Here is a 15,655-nt window from a genome sequence, read left to right on the forward strand (position 1 = left end):
CAAAATAGTATTCAATTTACTTCAACTAAACATAATTGAATTACAATGAGCTTAATTGACTGAAATTGAACTGCATGAACCTAAGATAATTAATTGAACTGAACACAATTGAATTCAGCTTTAAATAATTGAACTGAACTACTTAATTGAACTGGACTGCGATTATAAGTAATCACAGTCCTTATAAACTCGTGAATATATAAAATGGGATATGAAATCTGTCAATATTTGGAAAATTAGCAAGAAGAAACTAATTCTGTTCAGCCTACCTGACCTAAATTGGATAAGGTTTTGCCTGATTTTATGTCAGTCTGTGAGACAAATAGCGTCACGTTTTTTTTACAGTGTAAGTAAATATCTGGTCTCAACTGCGCCTGAACAGAGTTAAATTGTAGATATGTTTTGGGTCATCAATTACCCAAGTGATGTAAAGGATGGTAGATAAAGGAATTTGTCATGAGAAGGAAATCTAAGCAGTCGATTAAAATCCACTTTAAAAACCCAACAATTCATGCAACATCCACGCGACTCGGTGTACATACGGGCAGAAGATCTAAATATGTGGGAACCTAAAGTAATAGATTTTGATCTCTTGGATGCAGCGCTTGGATGACTTTGACCAGGATCCTCTGTCCCGGTAGAGCAGAGTACATCTTCGCTGTAGAGAATCAGCGGGGACAGTCAGAGGACGTTCACTTACGTTGTCTGGGTTATTCTTCGGAATGCTGTGTTCTTCTCAGATCAGAGAAAACTTTTCCAACTTGGTGATTTGGCTGTGAAAAACTGGCAGGCGGACAAGGAAGGCAGAGGAGCTGCAAGGTGAGAGTTAAACAGTTAAATGAAGAGCATTGGACTGTATAGTGTTTTTAATAGCTTTTGAAATGGGGAATTTTGAATTCTGTCTTTATAAGTACAGTGAGATACTGTACCCTGTAAAGATAGAAATTTTGATGTTGAATGGTTGCAGCATAGCAGAAGAATTTTCTTCTTCTCCCTCTCTGTTCTGCTGACGATGCAGTTTAGCCAGACAGCAGCTTCTTTACCTGAGGTCGGCTCAGCCGACACACATACATACACAAGCATTGAAATGTGCACATGCAGTGATCAGTGGGACTGCAGCGACTACAGCATGCTCCTCTCCCCGCCTGCCGTGTTCAAGATGCGCCGTGACTCGTAAAGTGCAGCAGGACTTGTGCGAACCTCCTCCCTTGCAGGATGGCATTTTTGGCTCCCTGTGACCTGAGACTCTTCTCTTGGGTAATGCTACACAGCCCTATTGCTCAGGGAGTCTGCAGAGCAGAACGGTGCACAACGCAGCATCGGTGATGTCAGAGCGCTAATCTCTCTGGGGGGATTGGCGGATGGACGCTTGTCAGAAGCATTTGATGCTGCCCTGGATGAAAGCCTTGGGAGGCAGAGCGAGAGACAGAGACGGAGACTGGAGCCGGAGCTGTGCTACTTTTCTTTTCGAATGCTGATGTTGTGGAGCCTTTGGAAGCGAGGCTGCTTCCGCGTTCCAGCATGGGAAGAGTGACTGATGAGAGCGGCAGGGGGAAGGAGAGGTTCTGACCGAGACGAGCCGACAGATGAGCTGACTCTATCCTTCTCTGACGTTTCCTCTCACTTTCTGTCCAACTCACATAAACATCCTGAGCTCAGAGTCAGGCCTTGAGCCTTCGCTTTTCATTTTCTATCACTGCTGCAAGCACACTGAAGGGGAGTTAGCGGGCAACCTTTCACGAACACCATGATCTCAGTGGATCTCAATAAGGGATTTGTTTATCAGGTATGTTCCTTTGTTACTGTATGTTCCTTTCCTATTGCTGTATTAGCTGAATTTTTTATTTTTTTTGGCTAGTCGGTACCTGTAAAGTTTCAAAGTCCCCTAAAAAAGTATTTGGTAACTTTGTGGAAATTGGCTAGACAGGTTGCCAGTGTCTAGGCTGCATCATAGTAATGCAAGTAAAGGCTTGGCTCTTGTTGTAAAATGAGAGCTAGTTCAGTAGATTTATGAGCGAATACTCCAGACAAGGCTGGCTGACAGATGGGGCTGTCATTCTGGACCTTATACTGTACATGCTACTCCATGCTTTATTACCCTGCCCCTAATTTCTGATGCTGAAGACAAGCCAGGAATGCTAGATTGTTGTTGTTGATGTGGTTTTAGTCTTGTTTGATGCACATATGATGACTCTGACTTGCCTCCAGTTGATTGACCAGCTCTATTGCTTCCTCTATCTCCTCCTCTGAGAGAACAGGTGATGTAGCGATGTCCCCTGGGTACTTTGCGTACTGTGCTCTGTATGCCACCAGCGCTGATCCTGCTGCCATTGGCACGGCCAGCACAGCCATCTGGGGGTGAAAACCATGACAACAGAAGCTGTCAGCCAATCGCATATTTTGTACTTTTGTCACTGATAATCCGTGTTCCCTGTTTGCGATCTACAACAATCACCATGGCTCCTAACACTTGCAGAAAGTCCACTAAGGCAGATTGAGATTAAAGAGATTGACATTATGCAACTGTGTTTAGAGCAGGATGGGCCACTTTCATGACTACTTCTGTGTGCATGGTGAAGGACAAATGCCTCATTTTGTATGATTTTTATTGCACTTTACCTGTCCTCTTTCTCAGCGCCTGAAATTGTAAACATTCATCAACCCTGCTGCTGTGGGAGCCTCAGGAGAGATTGTTGAAGGGCACAGAAAGGAGGTCACATATCTTCTTCCCAGTGAGCACTGTTACTGAACACAGATTCCTGGAAGATTCAGTGAACCTGGAATTTACTTTGGCCTAAAAAACGCAATATGATAGTTGAAAACATCTTTGTTGTTGTTCTTCTCTAGTATCTTCTGTTGGCTGCATTTAGGATCTGTTCAGTATATCAAAAAATTTAGTCCTCACTTGTACAGTGCACTGCAAACATAATCACACCATTTGAATTTTAATATATTATACTAGGACTATATGAGATTTTTCAAAGTAGTGCATATTTGTAAACTGAAAAGTTCTGTCTGTAGAGTCCAGGTGTGTGTAATTGAATCTGTAAATCCAGTTCTGTGAAGGCCCCACAGGTTTGTTGGAGAATATTTGAGAACAAGCAGGACCAAATAGCAGAGAAATGCAGCAAGCAGGTCAGAGAGAAAGCTGTGGAAAAGTTGAAAGCAGTTTCGTTGTAAAACAATATCCAGAGCTTTGAATGTCTTATAAAACACTATTATCTGGAAATGGAAAGAGGAAACAACAGCACAATGGAGTACCAAAATGTGGTTGCCTACCTCAAATGAGCATTAAACAAAGAAGCAACTTAGATGCACATGATAACCCTCTCAAGTTCAGGTGGGAGAATATGTTAACCCCTTAACTGTTACCCTCAATGGATGCATGGACTCTGGGGTCATGATAACAGTTAAGGACCGGTATGAAAAGTGCCTAGACAGTGGGAGTATTGCGTCTTGTCTTGTCAGTTAACATGCATCAAGATACTCTTTTCAGTAGAAGAGGTTCAAAAAAAGATCGGTGTATTTGCAGCATTGTCCACCGATCAGATGCAGCGGTTGGGGTTGTTTGCTAGAAAAGGGCGGATGCGTACTGTTGTGTGTCTGACGCTGCTGGTGTGCATTGCCCTTTAGTTGTAAATTAAACAACACGAAAGGAATTGTTTAACAAAAAAACCTGAGAAAGGCTATTTACAGTTTACCTCAAGCCAGATAGGAGACAGCAGCTGTAGAAGAAGGTGTAAGGTGCTACGTTGTGATATATATATATATGTGTGTATATATATATATATATATATATATATATAAATATATATATATATATATATATATATATATATATATATATATATATATATATATGTCTTTTTGGGGGTTTCATGTGACAGAATCTGAGAAAGTTACAAAATGAGACTTTAGTTTTACTAAAGTCTCAATTGGTCTAAATTTAGCTTCTCCTGTGACTCATTATTTTTAGATTTAAAGCAACTCAAATCCTGTTTTTTGTCAGTTGAAGACAAAATATATATACATACAGTGTATAAAAATATGTATGCTAAGCTCGTGCTCAGCATACATATTAAAAATTCAGTTTTGCTTTTATATGTTCTATAACTTAACTCTGCTGTAATCCAACATAACTCTGCTGTAATCCAACATCAAACCATGTTTGGTTCAAGTGAAGCAAACATCTAAACCATTCCAAAATATGGATTAGAAAACTTATTGTACTCCCTTTTCATTTGCATAGACAGAACCATGTTTTATTCATGCTGACATTGAAAAGGGGGACAATTTTGACAGTAGTTCAAAGCTGTTTTGAACCGCCATCTCATTACGGCTTGAACAAAGATAGACGAGTTTTGAGATGTGACGGAACTGGAAGATCTGAAACGGCATGAAATGCTCAGTAGCATGTTTGATCGCTAGCTTGCAACTTCATTATTTACTAATCTCCAACTAATACAACATGCGGTGCTTCGGTTTTATATTCTGCACATGTAGGTGTCGAGAAAATGATGGTTGATTTGATGAAATATGCAAATTGATCAAATTAACTTGTCTTTGGTGGTTCAGATGTGAATAAATGCAGACTTGGTTGTCACTTGTAGAGTTGCGTTTCATTAGGATTTCACTTTAACAGCTTTTTAAGACAAAAAATGATCAGGAGGAGAGAGGGTCAAGCTGTTGATCTTTCTTTGTATGTTAGTGTTTAGAAAGACACATTATATGCGTCTAAATATGAACAAGGACTTTGAAACATCCAATACTGTCACTGAAGTATGCACTGCTTGTGATGCACTTCTATTAAAAAATACTGCATGTATACTGGCATTAAGGATATGTAACTCATAATATTGAGCGCATTATTTTTCTATGATTTCAGTCTTGTTTTTCATCAAGGGTTGGGAAAGTTGAGAAAATAAAATTTATGGAGGGCTAAAAAGGGACAAAATTACACAAATAAATAGAATAAATACTTTTAATTTAATTAATTTAGTAGATTATTTATGATATTTGCCCATCAAAGATGAGGCGTGATCACATCGATGTGTTGAACTTTACTAGTCTAGATTCTTTGAAAACAGAGTGATTGTTGTCAAGTGTAATTTTGCATCTTCTCATCGACTTTTACTTCCAGAATCAAACCATGACACTTCTTCGACAGTGTTTTCTCATAGGATGGTGTGTTCAAGGTAGAAAATTCACAATTATGCACCTCGAATCCATATGAAACATTCAAAACTAGGGAATATAATTGTTTGTTCATCAGAGGCAGCTCAGTGTCAGTTGTCCTCAGGAAGTGATGATGCTCAGCTCCCATCATGGCACAAGCACTCGAACACGTTTCTGCATGCATGTGCATGAACACACACACTCACACTTAACACTTTGTGACATTAGAGCTTCCAGAAGCTCGCTCATCCACGCCGCTCCTCCTCATCACATCACGGCCTGCACCTATGAGTATGCATTAGATCGTCTGCATCACGTGTTCGTCACATACTGATGAAGCTGTTTATGCTGAAACACACGAGCTGGTTGGAAAGGGAACGCAAAACATTTCAGGGTAAACAGTCGTGCATTTGCATTCGGTTCACGATACATTCTGTTCATTGCATCCACTCTGTGCCCCTCCCATCCCGCCTCTCCCCCGGAGTCCTGATCACGTGCCCAGTGCTCCCATTCGCTCTGAAATCTCCATCGCAGAGCGACGAGCGAACGGGAAAAGCAGCAGAATTAATTCTCCTCCCCGCATTGGGCCCTCTGTCGCCCATCTAGCGGTCGGAGACGAGGTTTTATCCCGTCATAACTGCTCGCAGATTAATCTCAGCCCAGATCAGTGAGCCGGCACGCTGCTGGTCTGGGGTCAGCGGCGTTGGGCGGAGAAAACTGGTGCCTATAAATAGAAGCCGGGACCTGCAGGGTGGAGATTCTGGCTCATTTGACAAAGCTTTGTGTGGGACAGAGAAGAGAAGAGAAGGGAGATGGGTGCAGCATCAGTCAGAGATATTGGATGTCAGTCTTTATTTCATTTAATGGGCGGTTACAAAGAGATGAGTAAATTATAAAAGAGACAAAAAAAAGAAAGGAAGTAATGGAAAATTCAGTTAGCAGTAGGTGGGATTTGTTGTCACATGTAGAAAGGGGGTGATTATCTTTCAAAAGACGTGTCCAAAATAATCAAGTTTCTTTAATAACCAAACATGTTCACAAATAATAATTCACTAATATTTAAGCTGACTAGTTAAGTTTACTCAATAAGGACAAAAGCTGTGTTTCAATCATAAATGCACACAAAAAACACAAACAAAATCACACACAAAAAGGTTTGTTCACACAGTGAGTCACTAAAAATGCCATGCTGTGGTTCTCTAACTACTTCCTGTTGCGTTTTATGCCGGTGGTTATGCCCTGTTGTTGATCAAACAAAGTGTTTCTGTTGCAGTTTTGAGAAATAAACCAATTTTGATCTGGCCCAAAAAAACCTCCTCAGCCTACCACCAAAACCTTTTATCGGAACAGATTAGGTTTTGTTTCAGCCATTCTTTAAAATCTCTAAAATCTGCAAACATTTTTTTGTTGTTGTTGTTTTTGGGCTTTTGGGTTCCAAATCTGAGAACCAGGATGATGTTTTATATTTTGTGCTGAGCAGCCTCCATTAACATCTCCTCTTTTTGCGTCTCCTGTCCTTTAGAATCCTTTTACTCACAACTCACTAGAATATAAATAGGAAATAAGTGCTTCATAACAGATAAAGATCTCTGCACTAATTAGTTTCATTGCAGTAAAATGCACTGGCAAAATAGCAGAGAACTAAATGTTCTGGAGGTTGTGGGCTAGAATTTACAATACCTTGGGGAAACATTTCTGTCCTTTCAACTGTTTCAAACACAAACATTGTATTTTTGAGGGATTTTATGTGCTAGAACTCATAATAACTCTTAATTTGAAGTGAAACAAACATTTTACTTCAATTACTTCTGCAAGTCTTCCAGAGGATGTCTCAGCTTTTCAGACCTACATTAATATTATTATTTTCTCCATTTTTCTTTGTAAAGTAACTCAAGCTGGGGAGAGAGTGTGAACTGTTGTTTCTAACTAAACAACAGTTCTATGTAAATCTAGATTTTCGTCTAGATTTACATCGATCGACCATGTCGTTCAGTTTGTGGTTGTAGAGCGACAAAATTTGAAAAACAAAAATGCCCTCTCATGTTTGTGCCGTTGTTAGAATATTGAGCTCCACTGTTCATGTTCCTATTTGCAGTAAGTATGTCAGCATCTGTCTACTCTCCTTTACAGCTCCGGCTTGATTCTCACGTTTGTACTTGTGTGTGTATGTTTGTTTAGTCGTTCTATTTAGGACCATTTCTGACATATTTGCAACTCTTCTGAAGACTGCTGGACTGATTTGAATTAAGTTTTGGTTAAAGTTAGAGTTGGGAACGGACTAGTAACAGTTACGGTTATGGAAAATGTCTGGGTTTGTGTAAATGCAGTTCCTAAAATAAATGACTGTTAATACAAAGTCCTAATATGGGCAGAAATACAAATATTAATATCTGTCTTTGTTGTTGTTGTTTTCTGTGCATATTTAGTGTTTTGTGTTGTTAGCTTTAGCTGTCTCTCAGCTCATAAGACAACCATTTTTTAATAATGGCAATATTAATCAATGAAATTAAGATTAGAAATAGGTTTTAAATGCTTTATGGTCGCAATCATTTCAGAAGGGGAAATAAAATCTGAACTTAATGGTTAGTTTTCAAAATGGTGTAGGTTCAATTACACAGGTTACACAATTAGCTCCTGTGCCTCAGACATTGTGTATGTTATTTAAATTTAGACCAAACTGAACTTTTGACATCTGAGGAAAACTTCAGTGTTGTTAAAATGTCACTTTTTGAACCTTGAAACCACTGTCACGTTGGCACTTGATGTATATTTGCAGAGGAAGTGCAGAGCGGAGGCGGTGCATCACCAATAATCTTCCTAAGCGCAACACCAGCTGAGAATGGAACATATAAAACATTTCCAGTCAGTGTAATTGACTGTGAGAGACTTTTATTCCTTCCACCTCCATCTCCTGTAATATTAATTTAATAACATAAATAATTAGCTTTTCTGTAAACACACTCCCAAGGAAACGTTGCAAGAATTTAACTTGCACATCCTGTTTTTAAAGCGTCCGTCTACAACATGTCTATTCTGGTACTTCGAATATGACTCTTTCCATATCTTGGCTGCTTGTCTCTTGTTGCCGTGGCAACCGCTTTATGTGGCAGGTTGTCTGGGTGGGTTGGGCCGAGAGAGACAGACCGGTGGTTTTATATCTTTGTGTGTGTGTGTGTGTGTGTGTAGGTGGTTTTATGTAACCACCTTAAGCATCATTCGGAAAATGTTTCTTTTACTTGAATAAACTCTAAAGTAGTTTTTTTGGGGTTTTTTTTTTGGGAGAAGTGCTACACATCACGACATCCCGCATATAAACAATAACGCAGGAGGTGCTGCATTACTAATATGATTCAAATGCTGAGTAATAACTTAGAGTTTGTTTATCCTGTAGAGGACTGATGAGGAGGCGGTGTTGGACCGCGGGGGAACACGTTCGATGCTCAACACCAATTTTGAGAAGGAAGAACTTGAAGGTAATGACCTTATATGATGCTTATTGTCCTCAATATATTATTTGTTTGGTAATTATTATAAGTTGACTGAAAAATAACAACGAGCAAAAGTTTGAAATGATTTTGAACAAAAGAGTTATCCGGGACTTACAGGCTTTTCACAAGCGAATAGGAGAGGACAATTCTCATTTTAATAACTTTTTTTAATCATAAAGTGGAAAGTAAAAAAAGAGAGTGGGGAAAGTTTTGACCTCCTTACAGATTTCTTCCATTTTTTTCAGACCTTAAGACTTGAGCTTGTGACATTGAGTGTCTGCAAATGTGCTGTAATGAATGTTTTTGCTGCTAACGTAGCAGCTGATGTCAAAGTGTGCGCCGAAAATAAATCAGCATACAGCTGTCATAATTACTACTATGTGTCACTATTAGCTTAAAATAGGATCACTGTTGTATTTTGAACAACAGACTGATAAAAATCTATGAAGGAGCTTCTGTTTGTCTAGTTAAAGCCCTTCATAAATTGTTGTGAAAAAAAGTATTTGGTTCTTTTCTTGTGTGTTATTTTTTTTTCGTCACAGGGTTAAGATAACAAATTTTAATATCAAGTAAAGAAACTGAAGTCCACTGATGAATCATCCTGGTCTTATCTGCAGACTTCACTTCCCTCAGTTATAATTCAACATTAATGCCAAACAGCTTCACAGCACTGCATTAAATTATGAGTTATTCTTTTGTGTGTGAAAAGCATGAAGTGTTCTTTAAAACTTTTTGTTTGACAAAGCATAACAGATAATGTGACAAACATTATTAACACACTCAGAAATGTTCTCTATCTGAATGCTGAACGGTGCAGCCCCATGTTGTTTCCAGCACTCTGGTTGGGATGTTACAATGAAATCCAGCTCATGTAACAGATGATGCATCATGCTGTGTTTAGGAAAACATGGAGTAAAATAGGTTTCATTTATTCCTGTCCTGATTTTAAAAGTTCATAAATAGTTGTTGTTTTTTTTCTGTCCTGGATTAATTGGTTCTGAAAGCAAGAAAGCACTAAAAGTCTAAAATTTTGTCTTTGTTTCTACAAAGAATGAAGTTTTTATGAATTTCATTCAGGTTCGATTGATCAAACTTTTTCAGGCTGAGGACTAGTGATGTGTAATTTGTTTGATTTTCCGATATTTATTAATATTTAACCTATCGATTTTTCATCCACTAGTATCAATACATTAAATCCTATTTAGGTATTAAAATGCAGTTAGTTATCTTCAGGCTTTCATGAAAAAAAAAAGCTTGAATATGACCTTTGGTAAGCGAACTATAGCGCTGCACTTTGCATGTAAACAAATAAATGGTTGTTGCATCCAGTACCTCGCAGGCCACTAGGGGGCCCCCAGTGGACAGGAGACCACAGTTTGAGAAAGTCTGATCTAAATGTATTACATTTTAAAACTAAACTTTAAAAACCTGTAAAGCAGCCCTTTAGTTTAGCAACAACAGGAGACTATAAAGCAGAAAACGTTTGCGTCATTAGCAGCTAATGGTTTGCAAGTTGCAGAATCATCTTTCGCCATTTCTCTTCAGCTTTTTTTATGATAATTATTCAATTGAATTGAACTGAATCACTCCTTTAATCTTCGATATGAATATTCTTCAGATCCTTTAATTTGGCTGAGTTTCCACTAATTCCTTTGGCCGCCATACATTTCCAGATTTTTAATTAAAGGAATGTTGAAAACGCTGTACATTCATCTTAAGTGGCTGTAATCTCATCAAACCACAAACTACCGTGTAAACTGAAGCTGTGACGGACAAAAAGCTGTTTAGGTGAGGTGGGCAAAAAGGAAGAGACAAAAAAAGAAACATCATATGACATCAGCAGTTGGTCATGCCTGAGAGAGGCAAGCTATTTTTATAAAGCCCACCACACACACGAGTCCTGACTCACTCACGTACAAAACCCTCCCCTCACGTCTCCTTCCTCTACATCACTTCTGATCTGGATCATAACTACGTGGCTGGGAAAATTTGCTCCACATGCAGCAAATTTCCACCCTCTTCTTATTGCTTCCCACATACATAATTTATTGAGCGCTAAGAGCAGTTTGCTCTGGACAGGTCCATCTACTATGAGACATGCGCTGACAGCATCAAGCCTGTCCAAGTGACAAATATATTTTGACATAGTACATAATCTCGCTTAACCTCTATTCCTGCCTTCCTGTTGGTTTCTGGAGTCTCTTGCCGGTGTAACTGTGCTCAAGCAAGTAGAGATAGAGTTTATTAAACAAGTTTTTGAATTCATCATCATTTTGGGAGAATAGCTGCAAGTTTTTATAATTTATTCTTGTTTCAAACTCAAAAGGAAACCCCTTTGCTTTCTGAGCCAGTGATAAAACAAGAAGGTGAGGCAGCTTGTAAAATCTGGGTCAGGCAAACTCGAAACCTCTGCTTGCGGTGCTTTGCACGCAGTAATACCGTGTTACACCATCTCATCACTTATTTAACGCAAACTAAGCCACTCTTGCTGTTTGGCTGGAAATTATGAGACTCAAACGGTGATCAAATATCTTAACTAGCTAACCGTCATCAGTCGCTGCTCTCGAGCTTACACAGTGTATTTGGCTTTTCTGCATTTTATTACAGTTTAACCAGAGCTGCACTGATCTGATATTCATATCTTTATTGGTTCTAGATTGGATATTGAACTTTCTGAACCATTTCAAAGATGTATTGCAGTTTATTTTTACATGTTTGACCAAAGTAGTCAAGCTATTGCTATTATCAGTTTCAGTTTCTTTATTATTTATTTTCCATTGGCTGTCATACTGATAATTGCACTGAATGAACAAATTAAAGTTGCTTCATACTTGATCAAATGCTTGGTGTATTGTTGTGGTAAAGTTATCAAATAAATTTTTAATTCAGTACATTTGTCTGTCTTTAAAAAACAATAATTTTTTAAAGTCAATTCAGCTCCGTGATCCTGTATCAGGATGTTGAGTATCAGCTGATAGTGATATCGATTTCTGATGTTTAGTATCAGAAGTGAAAAAAGTGGCTCCCTTCCCTAAACCACAAATTTCACTGGATTTAATAGGGATTATATACAATAAACTGAAAAGTGGAACTAAAATGATGCATGTTTTTAAAATGACGTCTAAAAGTACCTCAAAGTATGGTGTAAAAAGTAAAGTTTAGTGCCCTTATTTTTGTCCAGACAACCTGGGGCCATCAGGAAAAAACAAATGGCCCCCGCAGCTCGACCGCAGTAAAAGAAGAGAGAGTCAGCTCAGATTCTCATCACGCTGACCCTGTGGATGCGAGCTCCTGTGTGCTTCCACACAGACATGAGAACGAGGCTGTAATCCTCACACTGCGACATGTCCTTTCAAAGTACAATGTTCATTATCTGTATCATACCAAAACGAAAATGACTCCAATTACGGTGGTAATCTTCAAAATCTATTTCATTCTCTTGAAAGGGGACAAGGGGCTTTCATTACCAGCACAGCAGGCCTGAAGGCAGCCGTTCCTTTAATTGAGGCTTCATGGCTGCTTGCTTGATGACATGGCATCTGTGGAAAGACATTACTACATTATTCAGAGCCTGTTTTTCTTTCTTTGCATCTTTTCTGTCACTCTTTTCTTCCGGCTTTAAGCTGTGAACGTGTCTTCATTTCTTTAAGTAGATTTTTTTTATTTGTGTCAGAATACTGGATTCATGCTCAGTGTCAAGTCTTGGGAATCCTGAGGCACAGAGAGATGAACAGCTTCAGGGTTTTACAGTACAAACGTATGAAAGATAAAACATTTAAAGTAATAAATAATATACCATGGAAGGCTTGTTTATTGTATAGTATAATATAAGCCTGTTGCATTAAGGGATCAGTCAATTATGTGGATGATAGATGAAAATAATCTTGATAATTTCCCTTCCGATAATTCTTAATCTGTTTTATTGATGGTTTTGGTTGTGTGTATTTTTTTATTCTTGTTTTAGTTATTATTTTTGGTTGTTATATTTTGCTTTGGATATTTAAGATACTGTCCAGTTCAAGTGCTCTACAAAAAATACGTTTTATTAGTTTTTGAGAGGGCAAACATGCATAATACTACTATTATCAATCATTTTTGGGACAATTTATCATCCAGCAAAATGTATCATCACAGTGGCACAAAGTATATCCAACAGTTTAGTTGATTCATGGGGATTTTGGACCCTCACTTATTCTTGTCCAAATTGACTTTGTTTCGTTGTTGTTTTTTTCCCCAGTGAAGCCAAATTCTGTTTGGCTGCTGAAAATTCACAAATTTTCCTGAGAAGTTATTCACTGTCATTGACATTGCAACAGATTGACAGCAATTTCACACGCTGAATATGGTTGAGAAGCATGACAGGCAACACATTGCTCCAGTTACAAATCGTGGCTGCCACAATCTGCAGATTTCGCCTTTCCATTAAGGAAAAGGCCAACAAAATGTGCACAATATTTGGACAATTTTTAGTCCAGAAATTACCTCTGACCTCTTTGTCCAATCCAAAAACAAATTGATATTCTACTTTCATTTTGAAGCTTAACTACAGAGTTAAAGGGGGGAAAAAGAAGCTATGGATCTAAGTCAAAATGTTGCAACTTCTGAGTTGGGCCATTTTGGTTTCAGGTCACCGCACTCTCTACATCGGAGTCCACGTCCCCTTGGGTCGGAGGTCACACCGTCGACACCGTCACCATGGACACAGACACAGGAAGAGGTCCAAGGAGAGGGACTCCACAGGGGAAGACGGTCGAGAATCACCCTCATATAGTAAGTGATAGTGACGTGTAGAGCTGAAGTTCAGAAAATGATTTGGCAGAGCTGGGAGCTAAAAGCTATTTAAATGGAAATCTTTATAATCTTTGTGTTCAAATAACCTATTCTGTCCTTGTAGCAAATTTCTATCAGTATGCTGTGCTTCTTTAGGCTAGCTTCTTTAGCTTTAGCTCTTTGAATGCTGTACCTCCAAAGAAATACTGGTGAAACTTTTTTTTCTTTGTTTTTCTTTCACTTTTTTTCCCCATCAACTTCTGCATAGACACTCCAGCTCAGAGGGTGCAGTTTCTTCTGGGAACAGAGGACGGCGACGAAGAGCACATCCCACACGCCCTGTTCACTGAGATGGACGAAATCTGCCTCAGGGAGGGCGAGGACGCCGAATGGAAAGAGACGGCTAGGTGAACTTCTCTTATCTGCGTTCTGTCTGAAAATTGGTGGAAAGAGATTTTTTTTAAGCGTTATTCAACTCTTTGAACTTGTTTCCAGGTGGCTGAAGTTTGAAGAGGATGTTGAAGACGGCGGCGAACGGTGGAGTAAGCCCTACGTGGCGACCCTGTCTCTGCACAGCCTGTTTGAGCTGCGGAGCTGCATCATGAACGGCATCGTGATGCTGGACATGCGGGCCAACTCCCTGGAGGAGATCGCAGGTCAACACCGCAGGCGGGCCAGGCGGTTTTGTCTCATTCCTCATCGCTCTTGAACTCTTTCAGATTTTGTCTGTCAATACGGCTGAAAAAACGCCTCAAAAATTTGATAAAAAAACTGGAATTTTATCAAAACTGCTTTGTTTCCATTAAGCAAAATTATTTTCCAAATTTCAATTCGCCCAATTTTATGCAGCTCTTGATCCCTCAGCACTAAGCTAAAAATACATTATTTCACACAAAATACCAACTAAATACTCCTGTTTTCCCCCATGCATTAACTCTTAATATAAGAATGATCTCACTTTTCAGTCAGAATGACCTAAATAAAATAAAAGCAGGAGACAACATGGAGCTGCCGGTGTGTTTTTGAGGTCAGTTAGGGGAGAGAATATTTATCTGTGCTGCTGCAGAAATGGCCTGAACAAAACCTGATCCGGCACAATTAAATCACTCACAGTGGGTCAGGTTTATTTTTGCTTTTTTTTCTTTGTTTGCTATATTTTGGGCATGATCAGCTTAGCGTCGCTGGCTGTCATGCTGAGGCAGAAGAAGCAGATTAATTACTGATCATAATTTATTTATTTTTCTCACGTAATGTGTGATTTTTATATGTCAGATATGGTTTTGGATCAGCACGAGGGGTCCGGCTCTCTGGGTCCGGATGCCCGGAAGAGGATCCGCGAGGCCCTGCTCAAGCAGCACCATCACCAAAACCACAAGAAGCTGGCCAACCGCATCCCCATTGTACGCTCCTTCGCTGACATTGGCAAGAAGCAGTCTGAGCCTCATTCCATGGACAAGAATGGTAAACACACACACACACAAGGTGCTGTCAATAGTCAAATACCTGTTTATTTCCTTTGTAGTTGTCCCACTTTACGCCACATATTTCTATTGTGTTCATTGCAAATTTTCTGCAAAAATGCTCAAAAACATTGGGTTTAAGTGACTGCTAACTCCCACCAGCAGGTGGCAGTACCTCTTACTTTTGCTACACTGTTGCCTCAAGCCTTACTTAAAGTCGAGTTGTATTACAAGATCGATGTGGCGAGTACCAAAAAGTCCGTAATATTTCTAAATTAACAACACAAAACCTGTGAAATCCTGCATAGGAAGCTATTTATTATTATTTTAATAGTTTGTTAATGGGATTTAACAATATGTTCTGGAAGATTCATAAAGTTTATTTGGCCCAAATGAAAATGAGCGTGGCTGGATTCAGGCCTGCTGGGCATCTTATTGCAGGGATTATTGGATTGACAAAACTCCCACTCACAACATGGCGGCAAAACTGATGCGTAAAATCCATCATGTGATTATGCAGCATGTTTTAAGTCCGCAATGTTCCTTAGGCCACTGATATCCACACTAAAGTGCTAGAAGTTTATTTTGATTTCACAAAAGACTCAAAACCTACTACAAGTTGTAAATCAATATTTATCAGACGGCTTAACAATAACATTAAAACATATAAATATTGGGCTTTCTCACTAGTTAAAGGCTGGAGATGATAAACAAATAGCTGATTCAAAACTGCATTACCGGCTCAGTGACCTTCATCTATTG

At 39.0% G+C, this 15,655-nt stretch overlaps 1 protein-coding gene across 4 annotated transcripts in view; it reads left to right on the forward strand.

The window, feature by feature from the left end:
• Positions 1-15,655, forward strand: part of LOC129378679 (sodium-driven chloride bicarbonate exchanger-like) — a 38,259-nt gene that overhangs the window by 5,519 nt on the left and 17,085 nt on the right. For 3 of the 4 annotated variants that reach the window (XM_055059080.1, XM_055059078.1, XM_055059081.1), the window contains exons 5-9: positions 8,567-8,648; positions 13,290-13,433; positions 13,702-13,840; positions 13,929-14,089; positions 14,706-14,894. In XM_055059080.1, the coding sequence (XP_054915055.1) occupies positions 8,567-8,648; positions 13,290-13,433; positions 13,702-13,840; positions 13,929-14,089; positions 14,706-14,894 (715 nt within the window). Of the gene's footprint in view, positions 1-1,161; positions 1,787-8,566; positions 8,649-13,289; positions 13,434-13,701; positions 13,841-13,928; positions 14,090-14,705; positions 14,895-15,655 lie in introns of those variants that run through there. The other variant, XM_055059079.1, reaches the window with a different exon arrangement.

The sequence above is a fragment of the Poeciliopsis prolifica genome, unplaced genomic scaffold (assembly GCF_027474105.1).
Source record: "Poeciliopsis prolifica strain line A6 unplaced genomic scaffold, Auburn_PproV2 SCAFFOLD053, whole genome shotgun sequence".
NCBI lineage: Eukaryota > Metazoa > Chordata > Actinopteri > Cyprinodontiformes > Poeciliidae > Poeciliopsis > Poeciliopsis prolifica.